Source organism: Podarcis melisellensis (assembly GCF_964234715.1).
Source record: "Podarcis melisellensis genome assembly, chromosome: 15".
Classification (NCBI taxonomy): domain Eukaryota; kingdom Metazoa; phylum Chordata; class Lepidosauria; order Squamata; family Lacertidae; genus Podarcis; species Podarcis melisellensis.
This window is the reverse complement of record NC_138532.1, coordinates 31,910,275-31,933,452: the sequence shown is the minus strand read 5'-3', so window position 1 is coordinate 31,933,452 and position 23,178 is coordinate 31,910,275. Positions and strand designations below refer to the sequence as shown.

Sequence of the window (23,178 nt, the reverse complement as noted above, 5' to 3'; positions counted from 1 at the left end):
GCAAGCCTGTTTAGTTGCAGACTTGCAGCTGTGACAAATGGAAGTTAAAGTGAGGCGAATGTAAGAGTTAATTTGGGGCGGGTGAGTAGAGGTTGTTGTAAACAAAACCAGCCCTTTTTCCCTTATGGGGTATCCAAGAGCCCATATAGAGTCCTTACGTGGGTTCCCTATTGGTAGGTGAAAATAACAGAGGCCAACCAAAGAATATTGAGAAGCAAAGCAGCTAGTAAGCCTGATCTTTATTAAAGCCGTTGCTACAGGGTGCACCCCTCACACACAGGAAAGGAGGAGGACCCTGAACAAAGGTGTGCTTGCCCTTATGTAGACATTTTGAATTCCCTGCCCTGGAGCTCAAGACCACCCCTCCATGCATCATACATACATCACAGAAGGGGTGTAACCCAAGAACACCCCCCCCCGAAACATCATACCTACATCACAGAAAATGTGGTCTACAACAGAAATTTGAATGTTGTTGTTTTTTCTGTCTGCCAGTATTAAGTTGTGGGTGGACATAGCAGTTGACACAGAGATTTCTCCAAGTGGTTCTTTATAGTAAGCTGGAACTGAACTGGACTGAACAGCTCAGCCGGCCTACTTTTATAGGCAGCCGGCTGTCAACATTGTAACAACAAAACCCCAGGGTTTTCCGCCTAAATTAATTTATGTGGACCTGAGTGAAAACTATATAAACAATACCATGGTGAGTGGTGGCCAGGGTGAGAACATCAACACATAACACACAGCTTATCTGATAATGCCTTATCTGATTGCCTGATTACATTTAAAAGCGCTACAATAAATTACTTCACTGTTAAAACATTTAAAAACACACAAAGGCAGACCAGTGTCTCTTGGAACTTGCAGAAGTTGCAAGCTGTGCTCCGTGAAACCATGGCTACTCGTCTGTTTGAGGAGAGGGCTCATGCTGCTATTTATAAAAAATACAGGTTTTCCCCGCAGGAGAACCTACAAGGTGTGATCTTCTCGTACCTGGAAGAAAAGATAAGAATATAATAGTGTGTGTCAGTCTGAACTTGCAAGAAGTTGCAAGATGTGCTCCATGAAACCATGGCCACTCCTCTGATTGAGGAGAGGGCTCACGCTGCTGTTGATCAAATATACAGGTTTTCCCCGCAGGAGAATCTACAGGGCGTGATCTTCTCGTACCTGGAAGAAAAGGTAAGAACGTAGCAGTGTGTGTCATTCTGAACTTGCAAGTAGTTGCAAGCTGTGCTCCGTGAAACCATGGTCACTCGTCTGTTTGAGGAGAGGGCTCACGCTGCTATTTATCGAAAATACAGGTTTTCCCCGCAGGAGAATCTACAGGGCGTGATCTTCTCGTACCTGGAAGAAAAGGTAAGAACATAATAGTGTGTGTGTCTGAACTTAGACGCGTAGATCATTGCATTCGTACAGTTGGCATAATTTTATATATACGGAGAGCTCCATTATGAACTTTCTTGACTCTGATACTAGTCTTTATCCTGAGAATGTTCTGGAAGGCTTCCTGGCCTTCTTAATACTTTAGGAAAAAAATAGCATGGTAAATGATTTCTCTAGAAGACCCTTTCCATAACCTAACATTGGTATATAACAGTACAGGCACTGAAAAACTCCCCCTCCCTTATGTGGGGGTTGTGTTCTGAGGCCCCCACACACAAAAGTGAAAATGTGCAAAGTGGGGAGCACCCTTGAAAAATAAACCTCTGAATGCCTGCTTTCCCCTCCAGCTCTCCTCCTCTCTCTCTCCAATCCAGACCAAAATATCTGGAGTTGAAGCTCTGGGGGCTGGACGGAGGTTGTGAGGAAAAGCTGCGGCAGAGGCAGCGCTACCTCCCGCGTCAGTTGCTAGACGAGGAGGCTGAGCAGCCTAAAACAAGGCCTTGTGGCGCCTCTGGTCCTTTCTATCTCCACGATTCTACATTGTCACTTTGCTTCCCGAAGTAAATATTCTGTCTCTTTCATTTCTTGTAAACAACCAATCTTTCGTTATTCCCTTTCCGTGAAAACTTCTAGCAGGCATAAGGCTAAGGGTAAACACATATTCATAACAAGCAATCGTTAGAACTCTAGCGAAAGGTCTTAGACCTCTTGGTACTGTGCCTAGGTAGTAACAAGGGGGTGGCAGTATCCCTGAAGTCCATTACGGGTCAGAGAAGAACAAGTGAAGGCAGGAACCAACTGAATGAAGCAGTTTTCTGTTGTGACACAGTTACCATCACCTCATCGTGCAAGGAGGCGAGAGGGAACCCAGAACAAAGGTGTGTCACAACTTTACAAATTGCCCAACTCGTTAGCCAAAGACCACACCAAAATCACCACAGATAAGTCACGAATTGGGTTGTAAAAGTAAATCAGATCACGTTCAGAGCTCAGGTTTCTGCAACCACCACTCCCCGGGCTCTGAATCTTCTTCCCTTGGGGGCGAACCAGAGCAGCGCATGGAAATGCCGTTTACCTTCCCCCCATTGCGGTACTTATTTATCTACTTGCACTTTGAGGTGCTAGGCGATGCATTTATTCTTCTTTTTTTCATTTTTTAAAAATTATTATTAAAGATTTTCTTGTTTTACAGAAGTAAGTGTAATCTCTCTTTTTCCATGTAACATTTTTACAAATCCGTTTCATTTGTTGAGACGTTAGGGGGAGCAGAAAAAAAAGAAGGGGTGGAGGGAGGGAAGATGGGTGGGGTGGCGATGTTTCTGTTATGCTTAATGTATGTAGGGTTTGGTATCAGCGTTGCTTGTGCTGTTCACTTGTGTTCCTTTGGTGGTGATAGAGGTTGGGGTTGGCCTAGGGTGTGGTTGGTTGTTTGTGACTGGCTGTGGTGATCTTTGTTTTCTTGTGTGAGTGGGGTGGGTGGGTGTTTTGGATCAGGTTAGCCATATTGATTTGTATGCTGTTGGTGGATTATTGTCATTGTCTTGTTGGGCTGTGTATGTGATAAAGGGGAACCATACCAGGGTAAAGGCGTCTTCTGTATGTCCCCGTGTCAGTTTGAGTTTATTGGTTAATTTTTCTAGTAGGGCTGTTTCCCATACTATTTGGTACCATTGGTCCATGCATACTCCTGACAGGTCTCTCCAGTGTCTGGTTATGGTGTTTCTGGCTGCTGAAAGTAGGTGGGATATGAGTTCTTTGTGGTGTAAATGGGTATTGTTGTCTTGGAAGATGTTTAGTAGGGCCAATTCTGGGGTGGTGTCTAATACTTGCTTAGTTATTTTACATATTTATTGCGTGGCTGTTGTCCAGAATAGTTGGATTTTGGGGCACTCCCACCACATGTGGAGGTATGTGCCTGTGGAGGTGCACCCTCTCCATCATTTTGGTGAGGTTCCTGGGCGTATTAGCGCTAGTGTGCTGGTCCCGGGGGGGGTGTACCATGAGGCATGGTCATAGTCTGGTCCTGGGCCGAGGGTCTGGAGACTGTCCACCAAGGGCGAAGTGGGGTCCAAAGCAAGAAGCTGGGCATGGTCGGGAACTCTGGAAAAACAGGCCTGGGTGCTGGAAGAAACAGGTTCCCAACGTCGTTGCTCCCGCAACCTGGGACTGGGCTGACTGACCTTTATCTTCTCTGAGGCCAGGGGCGGTCCTGGCCCCCAGGTGACCGCCTCTCCTGGCCTTAAGGCGAGCACTCCTCCTGAGAGAACCCAGTTCCCTCCGCCTCTCTGCCCTGAGCCTCTGCAGCTCAGGAGATGCTGGAGGGTTACGTGACCCAGGGGAAGGCTCACCTTCCCCTGACAGGGCTGGGAGAGGCGCACCTGCAGGCACTGGGTCCTCAACCACCTCTGGAGCCAGAGTGGATACACCTGGTGTCTGCTCCTGAGGATCCGGCACAGGTGCGGGCCCTTCAGATTCAAGGCCCTGCCCCGGCTCAGCCGGTCCTGGAGGCGGGGACTCCTGTGCAGGCTGGAATTCCTCCGGTTCAGCCTCTGAATCAGATTCCCAGGCCATCACAGCTAGTTTTCTTGGTGTTAGGTACCACCTGCAGGTGAGTTTCAAAGTGAGTTATTTTATTTTCATTGATATGGATTTAAAGGGGGGTTTAGACCACATTCTGGTCCATTGAGTGGGGTTAATCTCATAGCCTATGTCATTCTCCCATTGTTTTTTGATTGCGTCTAGGGGGGTTGTGGGATTTTGGAGTAGTATTTTGTATATTGCGGATACCGTCCCTTTACCATTTCCCTTTGTTGTTAGGAGGAGGTTTTCGAAGGTTGTTGGGGGTCTAGGTGCTGCTGTTTTTACTGTTGGGTTGTTTAAAAGGGCATGTAGTTGGTGTTGTGTTAACCAGGGCATTTGGGTGTCTTCTAGTTTGTGTTGTATTTCTTGTGTTGACAAAGGTTTGTTATTTTTATAAAAGTCTATTAGGCGATATAAGCCTTTGGTTCGCCAGGTTTGTATCTGGAGGTTTTGTGCTGCATGGTGCAATAATGGGTGGTACGCCAGGGGGATTAGTGGGGATGGGGTTGGGGATAGTTTGCCTATTTGTGTTTTCCATGCTTTGAGCATGATCTGTGTGTACCTGTTAAGTGTTGTGGGAATTTTCTTTAGTTTGTTTGGGAGGAGTGGGTATGCTGTGGTGCAGGTGTTTTCAATTGTGTCCCTCTCTAGGTGTACCCATTGTTTTGTCTCATCTTCGAGTATATATGGGATTATATGGCGTATTTGGTTGGCAATGTAATATACTTCTATGATGGGGATTCCCCATCCTCCTTCTGAGGTGGGGAGGTGCTGGTATTTGGAGCTTATTCTTGGTTTTTTCTGAGATGTGTCGCTATCTTTTCTCAGAGAGTGAGCCCTGGGCAGCTGGCAGTCGACGTGGGTTGTGGCTCGGGCCAAAGCACTCTGATGCTGGCAAAACATTTTGAGAAGGTGGTCGGGACAGACATCAGTGAAGCTCAGATCGAGGAGGCCAGGAGAGCTCCACAACTGCCCAATGTCTCTTATCTGTAAGTAGGAGCTGACCTCACACGTGGATGGCCGAGCGAAAGCGGGCAGGAAGACGTTTTTCTCCCTCTCTCATCACACTAGAGCTCTTGAAGCTGAATGTTGGAAGATTCAGGACCGACGAAAGAAAACACAGCTTCATGCAGTCCATATTTAAACTATGGAACTCCCTCCCACATGAGGCAGGGACGACCACCAACTTGGATGGCTTTAAACGGAGACTAGAGAAATTAAGGAAGAGGCCTATCAGTGGCTACTTGCCACGATGCCTCTGCTGGACCTCCAAGGTGGGCAGAGTGAAGGCCAGTTTTTCTGAATACCGGAAGCCGCAGGAGGGAAGCCATTTTGCTCAAATCCTGCTTGTCAGCTTCCCCCAGGTATCTGGTAGGCCATTGTGAGAACAGGATGCTGGACTAGACGGGCCCTAGGCCTGATCCAAAGGCTTTCCTTATGTTCTGATGTTTGTGCACACAGACACTTCCAATTACTTCACAAATTATTTTTTTTTAAATAATTTTTATTAAGGTTTTCCAAATTAAAACAAATAAAATCCAATTCATAAACTTTTTCCAATATCCAGGACTTCCCCTCCCCACCCCCTCTTGTGTTCCAAATCTTCCAAAAAAGCAATAATATTCAACAAATTCTTATTCCCAAAATACACTCATCATCAATAACTCAATTTATCCAAATTTCCATCCCCTAAGGTCGACCTATTCCCTTCCACGAGTTCCCCCCTTTCAAATATAATACAGATAAAAATAGAATAAAAACAAACAATAATTTTACAACCTTTGGATTCCAAATTTCCCTCCCCTCTTTCCCTGTTGCGTTCCTCCTATCCCTCCACTTCTAATGTCTTCCTGATGAACCCACCTTTCACTAAACCCACATCCCTCTGGTTCTTTACCGGTCTTTTTTTTTTTTTTAAATGGCATATATTAAACTTCTGGCATTTTTAAAATTACAGATGTCCAATCATAGAAGGAGTCTATCAAAGGGGGCCCATTTCTTCTATCCAGATTTTTATATCCAGGAGTATAAACTCCAATTTTAAATCCATAAGCTTGTCAAATCTGGATATCCCAAATGTTCCCACTCCAATTCTGTCCAGTTCTTGTTGTTTCCTTGTTCTTGTCAATCACTCTCCTCCTTTTTACTTCCCTGTTCCCTCACAGAAATGTTCTTTTTCCAAAGGCTTCTAGTGTCTCTACAGAGGCTTGTTATTCAGGAGCAAAACATTACATCATGTTCCTTTCATTTTTCAACAGATTAATCCATTGTTTCCAGTAAAGTGTAGGCCTCTGTAGACAAAATAATGTTCCATTTCTGCAGTTTCCCAGGAGATTAAAAGTTCTATCCAACTGTTCAAGTTTCCCGTCGAAAACACATGCAATGTCCCTCAGCTCCTCTAGGTGGATTACAATAACAAAGTTCCCTTCCAGATCACATCCGCCAGTCCAAATAACTTATAAATCCTTATTTGAAACAATTTATCTCCAATTTATAACAAATGTAGCCGGCAAAGTCCTCATAACAAAGTCTCAATTTCATTCTTCCGTTTTGACAGCTCTTTGACAGCTGTCAAAACCTCCGTTGTTCTTCTCCAGGCATTTTCACGAATCGCTCCAGGGATTCCGGGGGGGTTGCTTTTTAATACAAATTCCACTTTTCTCCTCCAGCTCAATCTTATAAATTTCCCTCGCGAAGTTGCTAGTTCGGCAAGATAAGGTTCTTCTCGGTCTTAGTTATCCAGTCCTTTGTTTTGGCTCTTCTACAATTTGGGGGGGGGCTGACTTCCTTTTTTCCACCTCCCCCGTTCGCTCCAAATTCTAAAAATTTATCCCTCTTTTTAGTCCATATTCCAATTACTCACGGGTTCTTCTTTTGGGTCCAAATTTTCAATAGAAGAAGTCAGCGCTCTCCGCCGGATGGCATGCGGCTGCGCTCGGCAGGGATAGCAGAGGACTCAAAGCACCACGCTCCTCCCCGGCACCCGATCCGTAGCCTTTAAAAAGGCTCCTTCACGAATCGAGAGGGCGCTGACGGTGCCAGCCGAGTCTCCATGTCCACGGCCTCCGTGGCCGTGGTTTTTAAGGGTCCCCGCATCGCCGGTGCGGTAGGACCCAGCCCCTGCCGAGCAGGCTCCCTCCGGCGATGGCGCCGACCCGGAAGTCTCGCCGACCCGGAAGATAATAAGTATTAAAATATGAAAGTATAATTAAAGCGCTATCATACCACATTAAATAGTCATGGCTTCCCCCAGAGGATTCTGGGAGCCATCATTTTTTACAGATTTACAAAAGCAGCCCCGGAATGTCTCACTTTTCCTTAGGACGTCCAAATTTTCATTCGAGGGTATGGAGTTATGCAACCATACAACCTTAGAAGACACCTGAAGCACAGGGAAGGTTTTCGGGGTTTTTTTTTAATGTGTAGTGTTTCATTATGTTTTTATATATGTTGGAAGCCGCCCAGAGTGGCTGGAGTGACCCAGTCAAATGGCTTGGGTATAAAGAATACAATGATTATGGAATAGGACACCCCTATTTTCATCGGAGAAATGTTGGGCAGTATAACGATGGCTGTGCTCTGTCTCCACAGCTGGAGCCAGCAATGCTATTGAATTCCAGTTGCTGGAAACCACAGAAGGGGAGAGGAGTCTTGCAAAGGGGCCAAGAAAGGGGGGTGCTGTGGATGCGGTTTGCCCCGGGTGTCACCACTGAGGGGGGTGACAAAATGCCAGGCAGCACTCACCGCGGGGCCTGCAGCGTGCCCGAGCTACGCATCTCTCCTGGGAGTGCCGTGGTGGCTTGGGCGCCTGCAGGCTCCTCACTGCCTCTCCCCCTCCCCCCCAGCTATAGGGTGGCTGAGTGGGAGAAGGCAGGCAGACTCTGGAGGCCCGTGCGGTGCGCCCTGCCCCTATGGGTGGCTCACCCACTGGGCGCACTGCCAGGCGCCCGAGCGGCTTCCTCTGCCGCTGGTCTTGCACCCAGGTTTTGTTTGCGGGTTTCCCAATGGGGCATCTGGCTGGCTACTGTGAGAACAGGATGCTTAGCCAGACGGGCCTTGGGCCTGATCCAGCAGGCTTCGAACAATCACCTTGCCATCTCCTCCCACAGGATGTGCCCTGCCGAAGACCTCCCTTTCGAAGACGGCTCTGTGGACCTGGTCACGGCGTTTGCGGCCGTCCACTGGTTTGACGGGCCTCGCTTTCTAAGGGAAGTGGACCGAGTTCTCAAGCCATCAGGCTGTGTGGTCTTCAGCTCCTACAACTGGGACATGCAGTTGTGTTACAAAGATTGTACAGACGAGTTAACAGAGATCTTCAGAGAGGTCAGTCCATCGCACAGGCCTCGGACCTGAGGTCTGCCCTCAGGCCATATATTTCAGGGCCATCCCTGCCAGTTTTCTAGACCCAAATGTCTGCGGGGTTGTTGTTGTTTTTAAGTGTCTTCCCTGCAGAAGGACAGAAGAGTCCTTCAGTCTAGGTTAACTGAGCAAACCTACAAGTCCTGGATGCATTTTAATCCCTCCTGCAAAACACTGGCACTGTGGAAAAGAATATCATTTCAGGGCCCAGGCGTTTATTGCAGTAATATTTATAAAGCCAGTTTCTACAAAGCACCATGACTTTCAACACTTTTACCAACCCCCACTCAGTAATTAATATAGTCCACATATATACACACACACACCACATAAAACAAAAGACTTCCAAGTGGTTTACAAGGCAGTCTAAAATATTACAGTCAAGCCTCGGCTGTCGACCATAATCCATTCCAGAAAACCATTCGACGTCTGAAACGTTCAACAACCGAAAACAAAGCGGAAGCCTCAGTACAATAGGGAAACTCAAAACAGAAGCTGCGTAGCATGTTCAGCTTCTGAAAATCGTTCAAAAACCAGAGCAGTTACGGTACTTCCGGGTTTTCGTTGTTTGGGTGCCAAAACGTTCCAAAACGGAGGCATTCGGGAACCGAGGTCTGACTATAATTTGAATTACCAATTTAAAAAACATTAAAAACATGTTACATAAAATAAATAAAACTGACCCTTTCAAACACTTATAGCTACTAAAATCTAGGTAGGCATGGGGAATGAAAAAGTTTTTAGCCAGATATGTCAATGGGCAGGCAGTTCCCAAGTGCTGCCACAATAAAAGATTGATTTCTTGTAAGTGCTGAATGAATGTTACGTGACACTTGTGAAAGGGCCAGTTTCGCAGATCCCAGCCATCAAATGGGAACATACTGGGTGACAGTCTTGAAATACAGTGGTACCTCGGGTTAAGTACTTAATTCGTTCCGGAGGTCTGTTCTTAACCTAAAACTGTTCTTAACCTGAAGACCACTTTAGCTAATGGGGCCTACTGCTGCTGCCATGCCGCCGCTGCACAATTTCTGTTCTCATCCTGAAGCAAAGTTCTTAACCTCAAGCACTATTTGTGGGTTAGCGGAGTCTGTAACCTGAAGCGTATGTAACCTGAGGTACCACTGTACATTATTCTATAGGCTGCCACACCTCACACATTTCCCTCAGTGCTTTTAGTTTTTCCATATGGGGAGCATTTGCATGATGATCACTTTTCTACTCCGGATTTCACAGCTCAGCATCCTCTTTTATGCAGCATGCTTTGAAGAGCGAGATTTTGCAAGCATTAAAAAAAATGACTGTGGCTTCCCCCCCCCCTCTCTTTTCCAGGTGGTAGACGAGCTTTTCACCTTTAGAAATAAAAAGCTCAAATCACTTGAGAATGATTACCAAGAAATCTTTGATTCTTTGCCATTTCAGGAGAAGCAGAGGTGAGTGGATCAGGCCCTTTTGTACAATGCAGTGCATTGACCCAGCCATGCCAATCTCTTCAATCTCCTGCTAAAAACATTTCTGTTCCACCAAGCTTATGCAAACTATTAAGAATGCATCCACAGTTGTTAAATGATACCTGTTTTTAACTTCTTTTTCCCCCAACTTACTGAATTTGTAAGTTGTATGGTTTTGTTGCTGTAAATGGCTTTGATATATTTTTATGACACAGCAACATACAAATATTTTTGTAACTAAACAAATGCAAATTGGGAAGTCTGGAACAATACTGTCAAAGTCACTAAGTTGAACAGACACACTCTCCTGAGCAAACATACATATGATTGACACCACTTCCGTAGTCAAAGGATTTCCATACTCTCAACTAAGCCCCGCACTTCTCCTAAAGCTTTCTGCTTCTTTCCAGGATGACGGATATTTTCGATAAAATTCCCCTGAGCGTTGCTGACGTAATAGGATATATCCAGTCACTCTCGCAGTACCAACATTATCTGGAAGCCCAGCCTGAGGAGGCGAAAGCACTTCTCCAAAACACAGAGCGAAGGTGACTGTTGTGACGTGGGGTTTGTGATTTCAGCTCTCTTGACATAATATGCTGGAGACAGTTCTCTAGTAACACTTCTTTATTAAAGCAAACAAGACTGAGACCTGAGGAGGGGAGAGCTACATTTATAGGGACAGGGAACTAGCTAGAAAGGATACATTTTGGAGGGAACAATATCAGGCAATCACAGTCCTGCCTTTTGGAGGAAACCAATAAGACAGAGGATCCAAATGTTGTTGTTGTTTAGTCGTTTAGTCGTGTCCGACTCTTCGTGACCCCATGGACCAGAGAACGCCAGGCACCTCTGTCCTCTACTGCCTCCCGCAGTTTGGTCAAACTCATGCTGGTAGCCTCGAAAACACTATCCAACCATCTCGTCCTCTGTCGCCCCCTTCTCCTTGTGCCCTCCATCTTTCCCAACATCAGGGTCTTCTCCAGGGAGTCTTCTCTTCTCATGAGGTGGCCAAAGTACTGGAGCCTCAGCTTCACAATCTGTCCTTCCAGTGAGCACTCAGGGTTGATTTCCTTCAGTATGGAGAGGTTTGATCTTCTTGCAGTCCATGGGACTCTCAAGAGTCTCCTCCAGCACCATAATTCAAAAGCATCAATTCTTCGGCGATCAGCCTTCTTTATGGTCCAGCTCTCACTTCCATACATCACTACTGGGAAAACCATAGCTTTAACTATACGAACCTTTGTTGGCAAGGTGATGTCTCTACTTCTCAAGATGCTGTCTAGGCCTGTCATTGCCCTTCTCCCAAGAAGCAGGCGTCTTTTAATTTCGTGGCTGCTGTCACCATCTGCAGTGATCATTGAGCCCAAGAAAGTAAAATCTCTCACTACCTCCATTTCTTCCCCTTCTATTTGCCAGGAGGTGATGGGACCAGTGGCCATGATCTTCGTTTTTTTGATGTTGAGCTTCAGACCATATTTTGCGCTCTCCTCTTTCACCCTCATTAAAAGGTTCTTTATTTCCTCCTCACTTTCTGCCATCAAGGTTGTGTCATCTGCATATCTGAGGTTGTTGATATTTCTTCCGGCAATCTTAATTCCGGCTAGGGATTCATCCAGCCCGGCCTTTCGCATGATGAATTCTGCATATAAGTTAAATAAGCAGGGAGACAAAATACAGCCTTGTCGTACTCCTTTCCCAATTTTGAACCAATCAGTTGTTCCATATCCAGTTCTAACTGTAGCTTCTTGCCCCACATAGAGATTTCTCAGGAGACAGATGAGGTGATCTGGCATTCCCATTTCTTTAAGAACTTGCCATAGTTTGCCGTGGTCGACACAGTCAAAGGCTTTTGCATAGTCAATGAAGCAGAAGTAGATGTCTTTCTGGAACTCTCTAGCTTTCTCCATAATCCAGCGCATGTTTGCAATTTGGTCTCTGGTTCCTCTGCCTCTTCTAAATCCAGCTTGCACTTCTGGGAGTTCTCGGTCCACATACTGCTTGAGCCTTCCTTGTAGAATTTTAAGCATAACCTTGCTAGCGTGTGAAATGAGTGCAATTGTGCGGTAGTTGGAGCATTCTTTGGCACTGCCCTTCTTTGGGATTGGGATGTAGACTGATCTTCTCCAATCTTCTGGCCACTGCTGAGTTTTCCAAACTTGCTGGCATATTGAGTGTAGCACCTTAACAGCATCATCTTTTAAAATTTTAAATGGTTCAGCTGGAATACCGTCACTTCCACTGGCCTTGTTATTTGCAGTGCTTTCTAAGGCCCATTTGACTTCACTCTCCAGGATGTCTGGCTCAAGGTCAGCAACCACACTACCTGGGGTATACGGGACATCCATTTCTTTCTGGTATAATTCCTCTGTGTATTCTTGCCACCTCTTCTTGATGTCTTCTGCTTCTGTTAGGTCCTTTCCACTTTTGTCCTTTATTATGGAAATCTTTGTACAAAATGTTCCTTTCATATCTCCAATTTTCTTGAACAGATCTCTGGTTCTTCCCATTCTATTGCTTTCCTCTATTTCTTTGCATTGCTCGTTTAAGAAGGTCTTCTTGTCTCTCCTTGCAATTCTTTGGAAATCTGCATTCAATTTCCTGTATCTTTCACCATCTCCCTCACATTTTGCTTGCCTTCTCTCCCCCGCTATTTGTAAGGCCTCATTGGACAGCCACTTTGCTTTCTTGCATTTCCTTTTCATTGGGATGGTTTTCGTTGCTGCCTCCTGTATAATGTTACGAGCCTCCATCCATAGTTCTTCAGGCACTCTGTCCACCAAATCTAAATCCTTAAACCTGTTCCTCACTTCCACTGTGTATTCATAAGGGATTTGACTTAGATTGTATCTTACCGGCCCAGTGGTTTTTCCTACTTTCTTCAGTTTAAGCTTGAATTTTACTATAAGAAGCTGATGATCTGAGCCACAGTCAGCTCCAGGTCTTGTTTTTGCTGACTGTATAGAGCTTCTCCATCTTTGGCTGCAGAGAATATAATCAATCTGATTTCGATGCTGCCCATCTGGTGATGTCCATGTGTAGAGTCGTCTCTTGTGTTGTTGGAAAAGCGTGTTTGTGATGACCAGCTTGTTCTCTTGACAGAACTCTATTAGCCTTTGCCCTGCTTCGTTTTGATCTCCAAGGCCAAACTTGCCAGTTGTTCCTTTTATCTCTTGACTCCCTACTTTAGCATTCCTTTTTTTTTTTATAAATATTTTATTAGGTTTTTAATAAACAAATTTCCACTTTCAAATACAAACTTCCATAGATCCAATGGACTCCCCCCATCTCCCGAGCACTGCATTCCCTGTGTAACCAAAACCTCAGCAATTTGTTAACTTATTTTATACATAACAATATATCTTCCATTTTATCGTGTTATCTGATGTAGACATTTCAGTACAATTGCATTAATTTTTAATTTCCACACAATAAAAATATTTCATTATCTCACTTCTGTCTTATAGTGTCTTATTTATCAATTCAGGAATTTGCCGATACTGAAGCTATACCTTCCTAGATAGGAGCATTTTTTAACATTCATACAACTTATAATACTTTTTCAAATAGTCCTTAAAATTTTCCCATACTTCCTCCGTTTCTTTTTCTCCCGAGTCTCGAATTCTGCCAGTCATTTCAGCCAACTCCATATAGTCCATCAGCTGCGTCTGCCATTCTTCCAATGTGGGTAGATTTTGTGTCTTCCAGTGCTTTGCCAACAAAATCCTCGCTGCTGTAGTAGCGTACATAAAGAAAGTTCTATCTTTCTTGACCATCCTCTGGTCTACCATGCCCAGAAGGAAGGCCTCCGGTTTCTTAGGTAAGGTGAATCTCAGCACCTTTTTTAGTTCATTATGTATCATTTCCCAGAAGGCCTTCACTTTCGGGCAGGTCCACCAGAGGTGTAAAAATGTCCCTTCCTCTTCCTTACATTTCCAACATTTATTATCGGACAGGTGATATATCTTTGCAAGCTTGACTGGGGTCATGTACCACCGGTATATCATTTTCATAATGTTTTCCTTCAAGGCAGTACATGCCGTGAATTTCATTCCGGTGTTCCATAACCTTTCCCAGTCTTCAAACATAATGTTATGCCCCAAGTCCTGTGCCCACTTTATCATAGAGGATTTGACCATCTCATCCTGTGTGTTCCATTTAAGCAGCAAGTTATACATTCTCGAAATTAGCTTAGATTTTGGCTCAAGCAACTCTGTTTCTAGTTTCGATTTTTCCTCCTGAAAACCCACTTTTTTGTCTGCTTTAAAAACTTCCTGGATTTGAGCATAATGCAACCAATCTCGCACCTTGTTTTTTAACTTTTCCATACTCTGTAGCCTCCATTTATCTCCAATTTTTTCAATTATTTCCCAATATTTAGGCCAGTGGGCCTCCATATTGAGTCTTTTACGTGCTTTGGCCTCCATCGGTGAGAGCCACCTCGGAGTTTTACTCTCCAATAAGTCTTTATATTTTGACCAGACCATGAAAATTGCCCTTCTGACAATATGTTTTTTGAACAATTTATGAACTTTAACCTTGTCATACCACAAATATGCATGCCACCCAAAAGCATTATCAAATCCCTCCAGGTCAAGGACATCGGTGTTCTCCAATAAAATCCAATCCTTCAACCAGCAGAGGGCTGCTGCTTCATAATATAACCTCAAGTCCGGCAGGGCAAACCCCCCTCTTTCTTTCGCATCTGTTAGTATTTTAAACTTTATTCGGGGCTTTTTGCCCTGCCAGACAAATTTAGATAAATCCCTCTGCCATCTTCCAAAACATTCCACCTTGTCCACGATCTGGAGGGCCTGAAACAGAAATAACATTTTCGGCAATACATTCATCTTTATAGCAGCTATTCTACCCAACAAGGAAAGTTTCAGTCTTGACCATGTTTCCAAGTCTCTTTTGATCTCTGACCAACATTTCTCATAATTGTCCTTAAACAAATTCAAATTTTTGGAGGTCAAGTGCACCCCTAAGTACTTTACTTTTTTAACCACATTTAATTCCGTTTCTTTTCTGAACTCCTCTATTTCAGTAGTTGTCAAATTTTTTGCTAGGACTTTAGTTTTTTGTTTGTTCAGCTTAAATCCCGCCACCCGACCAAAGTCAGAAATTAATTCTAACGCTCTTTTAGTACTAGAGGCTGGCTCCTGTAGTGTTAATACCAAGTCATCTGCAAATGCTTTCAATTTATATTGTTTCTCTCCGACCACAATTCCCTGTGCCAACCGGTCATTTCTGATCATGTTCAATAGCACCTCCAGGACAGAAATAAACAACAGAGGAGATAGAGGGCACCCCTGTCGTGTCCCTTTTTCAATTTTGAACTCCTCTGTCACCACGTTGTTTACTATCAATTTAGCTTTTTGTTCTGAATAAATTGCTTCTATTCCATTTTCAAATCCCCGCCCTACTCCCATCCTTTCCAAATTTTTCTTCATAAACAGCCAAGAAATGTTGTCAAAGGCCTTCTCCGCATCAATAAAAATCAACACCGCTCTTGTGTTTGAATTAATCTGTAAAAACTCCAAAATGTCGATGATGTTTCTTGTGTTGTCAAATAAATGCCTACCAGGGAGAAAGCCTGCTTGGTCCTTATGAATCACTTCATTTAAGACTTTCTTAAACCTACTTGCCAAAATGTCTGCAAAGATTTTGTAATCCACATTTAGGAGTGAGATAGGACGGTAGTTTTTAAGTTGAGTTTTTTCAGATTCTAGTTTTGGGATCAACGTGATGAAAGCTTCTTTCCACGTTTCCGGTGCCTTCCTCCCCTCCATAATCTGGTTGCAAACTTCCAGCAATGGTTGTATCAATGAATCCTTCAATACCTTATAATATTTGGAAGTAAGCCCATCAGGTCCCGGAGATTTGCCCAGTTGAAGGTTCTGAATGGCGCATTCAATTTCTTGAGTTGTAATATTACAGTTCAGGATTGCTCTCATTTCCTGGGGTATTTTTTGTAATCCATTAGTTATAACAAATTGGTCCACCTCTGAGCTTTTTTGTGGCCTTTGAGAATAAAGTTCTTTGAAATATCTCTGGAAGGACTTTCTAATTTCGTCGGGTTTCTGAACCATTCTCCCTTCAATCTCTAGATTTGTAACTGTGTTAAGTTTTTGTCTCTTTTTCAACTGCCAAGCCAACAATTTTCCACATTTGTTAGCAGATTCAAAGGATCTTTGTTTCATTTGTTTAATTTTCCATTCCACCTCTTGGTTTATCAGTTTCGAATATTGTGCCTGGAAAAACTTCACTTCTCTCAATACTTCCTTTGATTTAGGCCTGGATCTCAGTTTTCTCTCTCCTTCTCTTATTTTCTCCAGGATCTTCTCCTTCTTTTCATTCCAGAGTCTTTTTTTAATCGTGCTCTGTTGTATTAGAAACCCTCTTATAACTGCTTTGCTTGCGTCCCAGATTATTCTTTTTTCCACATTTGTCTTTAAGTTTATTTCAAAATAGTCCTTTAAAACTTTTTGGGCCTTCTTAACAATCTCCTGATCTCTTAACAAAGCGTCATTCATTCTCCATCTGAACGATCCGGTTGTATTTAGTCTCAGTTCCATTCTCAAGGCGTTGTGGTCGGAGCAGGTTTTTGGGCAGATTTCCACTTTTCTGGTCTTAGGTGCCAGCCCTCTAGTTATCCATATTTGGTCGATTCGCGTCCATGTCATATGGGCCTCAGAAAAAAAAGTTCCTTCTTTCCCTAGAGGGTTCTTGATCCTCCATATGTCAATCAAATCCAAATTGTCAGTCATTTCAAAAAAGGTTTTTGGTAGTCTGCCATCTTTCGTTATATTAGCACTTTGTGACTTATCCATATTCACTGAGGCGACACCGTTCATGTCTCCCAACATGATAATGTTGTTGTAGTCCAAATAGTCCAGCATAATCTCGTGCAGCTTCTTAAAAAATTCCGATTTTCCATCATTTGGGGCGTAGATTCCTAGAATTAAAAACTTTTCTCCTTGTGTCTGGATTTCAATTGCCAAAATTCTGCCCTGTTCATCTTTAAATACAAATTTTGGGGACAAGTTCTCCTTTGCATAAATCACCACTCCTCTTTTCTTAACTTTATCCGATGAAATAAATTCTTGGCCTAACCTTTTATTGATTAACACTTTTCTGTGGAGTCTTGTCACATGCGTTTCTTGCAGGCAAATAATGTCCAATTGTTCTTTTTTCAAAATATGAAATACTTTTCTGCGTTTTTCTGGAGAATTCCCGCCATTTATATTCCAACTAAGAAGCTGTAGAGACATCCCGGCCTACTTCTTGGGTATCACAGTTGGGTATCTAATTTGTCGTCCTTTTCCGGAAGCTGTGGTGCCGGGCCGCCTCCAGATGGTATAGATCCTGGTGGCAATCCCGGTGGTGGAGGCCAGGAATCTGCAGCTCTCTTTTGGAGGTCCTCCTCGTTGTCGTGTAGGAACTTCTGGTGGTCTTCTGGTGTTTTAATTCTTACCTTCTTTCCTCTATAGGTGAATGACAGACCTTGAGGAAATTCCCACCTATAAGGGATTGCGTTGTATCTTAACAATTTGGCCAAGTCTGTGTATGTGGCTCTAAGGTCCAACAAATATTTAGGAATGTCTCTATAAATTTCTGCCCTTTTGCCTTCAACTTCCAGGGATTTTTTAAAATGTTGGCCTAATATCTTGTCTCTTTCCTCTCTTGTTCTCAAACAAACCAAACAGTCTCTGGACTTATCTTTCTTAACCGATCTTCCCAGTCTGAAGGCCGTCACAATCCTGAAATCTTTATCTTCTTCAACCCCCCAAAATTTAGAAAACAACTCCGTCAAGAATTTCTCTAGGTTGCCCTGTTCCAACTCTGGGACAGCCCTCAGCCTAAGATTACATTCCTTACTTTTCAGTTCCACCATTGACAGGTAGGCTTGCTGTTCTCCTACCTGTCTTTTCAAAGGTCTTACTTCCCCTTTGATCTCTTCCACCTTCTTGCACGCTTGCTCAGCTTTTTGATTGGCTTCCGCAGCTAGTTTGTAGTTCTCCGCCGTAGCTCCTTGCAGTTTCTCAATAGCCTGAGTGTGCTGCGAAACCTGATCTGTTAACTTGCTGATAGTAGATGTAGCTCTATCAATTTTAGATGACTGATCGTCCACCTTCTTATTCAGAAGTGCCAGTTGTTCCAAAATTTGTTTCAAGACTGGATCAGTTCCTCCAGCTGCCATTTCTTCTGTAGCAGGCGTTTCAACTTCTTCCTCCTGTGCCGTCAGCACAGTTGGCACCGAGGATCTACGATGATGAATCAAGGTTGTTTGGACAAGCTGCCCAGCTCTCTTATCTTTTTTCTTTTCTTTAGCTTCCTCAGCTAAAGCTTCCTTAGCTTTAGCTGCTCTTGTTTTCGCTGGGCCACTCATTCCCCAGCTGCTGTTCAAGGTCAAATAGTCTTTCAATCCATGAGAAAGGCAAGCCCAGAGTATAAACAATTAAACCACAAAAAATCCCAATAGGATACAGTTCCCAGACCTCAATGCCTCCGCAAATCCACTAGGGGGGGTTTTCATAGGAAAGAAAGTTTCTTTTCCACCATCAAAGCTCCTATTTCAACTGAAGTCCCCAAGTTCAGAAAGGAGGCTTTCAGAAAGTTCTGTTTCAAATTAGTGCCACAAGGTAACGGAGAGGTTTCAATGACAGTATTAAAGCGATAGTGTATCCATCAATGCAACAGTTTATGTTAAGAAAAAAGTTTCAGCAGCCTGACAGTACTCCTTTACAACACTGGCAGTCCAATAACTCGGTTATCCCCTTCAATTCCACATCTCTTCACAGTAGGAGGAGGATTCTCTAACACAATGAACCAAAAAATTTACTTCTTCACTCTTTTCAATTTCTAGAAACACACAGTCTATTAATGCCCCTTCTTACTTCTTTCAAAATCTCTTTTTAGCGCTTCAGCCCGCATCGGGTTCTTTTGCTTTGCTCTGATTAGCAGGACCGGAAGGCGGACTTCCTGTTACTCGCCTCCCGTTTTCAGCCGAAATAGACAAATTTAAATTAATCCTTAATCAGTTCTTTGGTACCCCTTACTCACGGGTAGATTGCAGCCAATTTCGATGTTTTTCAAGAAGAAAGGTCGGCGCTCATCAGCAACAGCAGCGCGGCTTCACTTCCGCGAAAAGAGCGATGAACTCACAGCGCCGCTCCCCCGTTCACGATCCGGAGCCTCTTACGAGGTCCCTTCCTCGCTTCTGGGGGGGCTTCTGGCACCCGCCGAGTCCCACGGCCACAGGCTCACTCTGCCTGCGGTTTGTCTGAATGGGTCTCCGCTTCGCCGTAGCGGACGACCCTTTTTCGCGGAGCCCCTCTTCACTGAGTAAAGAGGACCGCCATTGCCGTTTTGCGCCGCCTCCGGAAGTCCCCCCTACTTTAGCATTCCAATCCCCTATGATGAGAAGAACATCCTTCTTTGGTGTCACTTCTATAAGGTGTTGTAAGTCTTCATAGAATTGGTCAATTTCAGTTTCTTCAGCACCAGTAGTTGGTGCATAAACTTGGATTACTGTGATGTTAAAAGGTCTGCCTTGGATTCGTATCGAGATCATTCTATCATTTTTGAGATTGCATCCCAGTACAGCCTTCGCCACTCTTTTGTTGACTATGAGGGCCACTCCATTTCTTTTACGGGTTTCTTGCCCACAGTAGTAGATATGATGGTCATCCGAACTGAATTCACCCATTCCCGTCCATTTTAGTTCACTGATGCCCAGGATGTCAATATTTATTCTTGCCATCTCATTTTTGACCACCTCCAACTTACCCAGGTTCATGGTTCTTACATTCCAGGTTCCTATGCAATATTTTTCTTTACAGCATTGGACTTTCCTTTCGCTTCCAGGCATATCCGCAACTGAGCGTCCTTTCGGCTTTGGCCCAGCCGCTTCATCAGCTCTGGATCTACTTGTACTTGCCCTCCGCTCTTCCCCAGTAGCATGTTGGACGCCTTCCGACCTGAGGGGCTCATCTTCCAGCGTCATAACTTTTATATCCAAATACAGCAGCTTAAATGAACCAATAGTAGCTGTACCCTCTGGAACCAAAAGGCAGTTACTTTACCCTAATGCAAATACAGACAATAATAATAATACAGATATAAAATCCTTTGACTCAATACACAACACCGACAAAATCTGTTTGCTGGAGTAAGCCAAATGTGGAAGGGCCAAGGAACTATGGTTGTCCGCTAGTAGAGTCGCACTGAAGTCTTTAGCCTGTGATATTGCATGTCTTTTCATAGATGGCATGCAGTAGAATTTACCGGAAACTGTTCTCAGTATGAGATGCTAGCAAAGCAGAAGGGCTTGGATTTCCATATTTTTTTCCTGCAATGAAAATTCAGCTCCAGTATGCACATGGTAATTTTTAATTCAAAAAAAATTTCCATGTAGAGTAACAGAATGGTAAAGTTGGATGGTAACCACCCCCCAAAAAAAATTAGCCCAGGGATGGAAGGAAGAGATAACCATGACCAGAAAAGAATGGCAAACCAAGTTGATAGCAAAATTAACTGGGAAGCTCAGAAATCAAGAAGACAAGAACTTTAAGAAAGAATGGGGAAAGTTTACAATTCATCTACAAGACTACTGTAAGCAAGTTAAAACATTAGCACATTAAAACATTAAATGTGATTAGTTAATCACATTTAATTGTGATTAAAATCACAATTCTAAAGTAACAGTAAGTATGGATAATTTAGAAGGACAAAAATTTGGATTAGTATTGATATGCAGTTGTATATATCAGTAGGACCCATAGAAGGGATGGGTGGGGGAAGTCAGGAGATTCAGAGTAATCTAAATATTTGGGTTTTTTTGCTTACATGTTTATACTTTTTAAAAATCAAATTAAAAATTATTTTAAAAAGGAAGGGACCCCTAAGGACCATCTAGTCCAACCCCCTGCAATGCAGGAATCTCCACTAACGCATGTGAGTGGCAAAGTCAGGAGTGTTGCCAGATGCCAGTTATTCATTTAATCTGTGCATAAGCCATGCTTCAAACCTTATGCCGGCTTTGTGGCATCAGTCCCATTTCCCACACCCGCCATTTGCCGCATTTTATTGTACCAGTTTGTCAAAGAGGCAGCCTCCCAAATTCTTCTAAGTATCTCGCCATTATGCACCTGGCTGCCGTCAAAAGACAACTTATTTGAACCATGAAAAGATGGAGCGGTGCTAGCTCTGGACATTTCAAGTTGTTTCGTCCAGTAATTGTTTTCATTTCAATGAATCCCGGAACTGAACCCTGGTTTCTGCTCTCTCGCTTTCCTTCCCCTAGGTTTCTGGAGATGATGGGCGTTTCTTCTCGGGACACCCAGCTCGAGTTGCGCACGAAGCACATTTGCATCTTAGGCTGCAAGAGCTCCTGAGAGGAATGTCACTCTAAATGCACAGGGCAGGGCGCATGTGTAGGTCACTGGGTGGCTTCCTCTGAAACTGGAGGTCGGTGTCATATTTTACCTCCTCCTCTCATGTAGAATCATGTGCATTAAATTTATCATGTTAAGGATCTTTCCATTTGGTATAATAAAACAGAACTGAGTTGAATAGTGAGTTCATTGCTTTTATTTGTTTTTCGTTTATGGCTGATATAACTCACATAAAATGAAATCAGCTTAAAACCATGGCCATATGACAATTAAAAAAAATAAAAATCCACAATGAATCTTGAATTTCTCTTGCTGCTTTTATTTGTCTATGCTATCTGCTCTCTATTTGGAAATTTTAACCTCTCTACTGCTTCCCTTATGTTTCATAAACTTGATCGTGTTTTGTTGTGTTTGTCATTTTGACCTTGCATTCGTATGAAACCTTAAAAATCCAATCCAGCTTAAAAACTAGATACAGTACCAAACGCCCGACGCAAGAATAGATATGACACTATGGATGGCGTTGCTATGTCTTTACTCATAGTTATCTCTGTTCCTGCACTCTCAAAGTCAGCTTAGTAGTACTTGTCTCTTTCCCAGGCTTACTCGGTGACTGTAAAATTCCACCCCTGAGTTAGCCCTCTATTGCTTTGTACACGCAGTAAGATTTAGAAACCAACCCCCCCCCCGACACACAGTGCAAGCCTAATTTCTCAACAGCATTAAAATATGACAAAACCAATAGGGTGATGTTATGTACTGAGTTGAATAGGATCCAAAATGTAGCAGTCTGATTGGTCCTAGAACAATAGGATCAAAAATGCAGCAGTCTGATTGGTCCTAGAACAATAGGATCAAAAATGCAGCAGTCTGATTGGTCCTAGAACAATGCAGCAGTATGATTGGTCCGCAGGAGCCACCCAATCCAGCTCCAGCTGGAAGTGAATCCACAACCTGATTGGAGAATCAGGAGAATCCCGGAATTAGCCAATCACGTGCAGCCCATTGTGTAAATAATGTATATAAAGCAGATATTGTGGGGGAACTTCGATTCCTCCTTACCACTATGAGCTGAATAAAGAGCATGAAATCCACTCTGAGTATATTTCAGGTGACAAATCACATCAGCTGCCCCTCCCATCAATACAAATCAATAAAAATACATAGCTAATTGAGGTTCTGCCCCGCCCCGACAAAAGGCCTGCCCCCTAACAAAAATCCTGGCTACTATGTCCATGTCAGTGGCTACTAGCCACAATGGCTACACTGTACCTCCACATTCAGAGCCAGAAATGCTTCTCAATATCAGTAGCTGGAAGCCACAGTATGGAGGGAATGCTCTTGGGTTTCTGCTTGCGGGTTTCCTACGGGGGCACCTGGTTGGCCACTACAAGAACAGGATGCTGGACTAGGTGGGACATGGTTCTGATCCAGCTGATTCTTCTTATGTTCACATCAGCCAAGGGTGGTCAACCAGCAGAGGTTAAGATATTTCCTGGACTACAACTCCCATCATCCCTGGCCATTGGGCATCCTGGCTGGGGGATGGGAACTGATGCCCGGCACATCTGGAGAGGGATCATAGACGTCGCCCATGTTGGTTGACAAGGTAAATAAAAAATAAATAAAAAATCCTAGGCCAACGAAAGAAGAGTGGCAGATGAAGATGACGGCCTTTGCAGAAATGGCGAAGCTGACAGGAAAAATCCGAAACCAGCATGATCAAGTATTTCAAGGACTGGAGTAAATTTATACGATACAGTGGTACCTCAGGTTACATACGCTTCAGGTTACATACGCTTCAGGTTACAAACTCCGCTAACCCAGAAATAGTACCTCGGGTTAAGAACTTTGCTTCAGGATGAGAACACAAATCGTGCTCCAGCGGCGCGGCGGCAGCAGGAGGCCCCATTAGCTAAAGTGGTGCTTCAGGTTATGAACAGTTTCAGGTTAAAAACGGACCTCCAGAACAAATTAAGTACTTAACCTGAGGTACTACTGTA

At 43.8% G+C, this 23,178-nt stretch overlaps 1 protein-coding gene across 1 annotated transcript; it reads left to right on the top strand.

The window, feature by feature from the left end:
* Positions 1 to 1,185: 1,185 nt before the first annotated feature.
* On the top strand, positions 1,186 to 21,341 carry LOC309357943 (putative methyltransferase). Its single transcript, XM_081890662.1, has 6 exons — positions 1,186 to 1,359; positions 4,795 to 4,955; positions 8,076 to 8,289; positions 9,658 to 9,758; positions 10,187 to 10,324; positions 21,085 to 21,341. Exons 1-6 carry the CDS (start codon positions 1,249 to 1,251, stop codon positions 21,173 to 21,175), a joined length of 816 nt encoding a protein of 271 aa, XP_081746788.1. The 5' UTR covers positions 1,186 to 1,248; the 3' UTR covers positions 21,176 to 21,341.
* Positions 21,342 to 23,178: the final 1,837 nt, after the last annotated feature.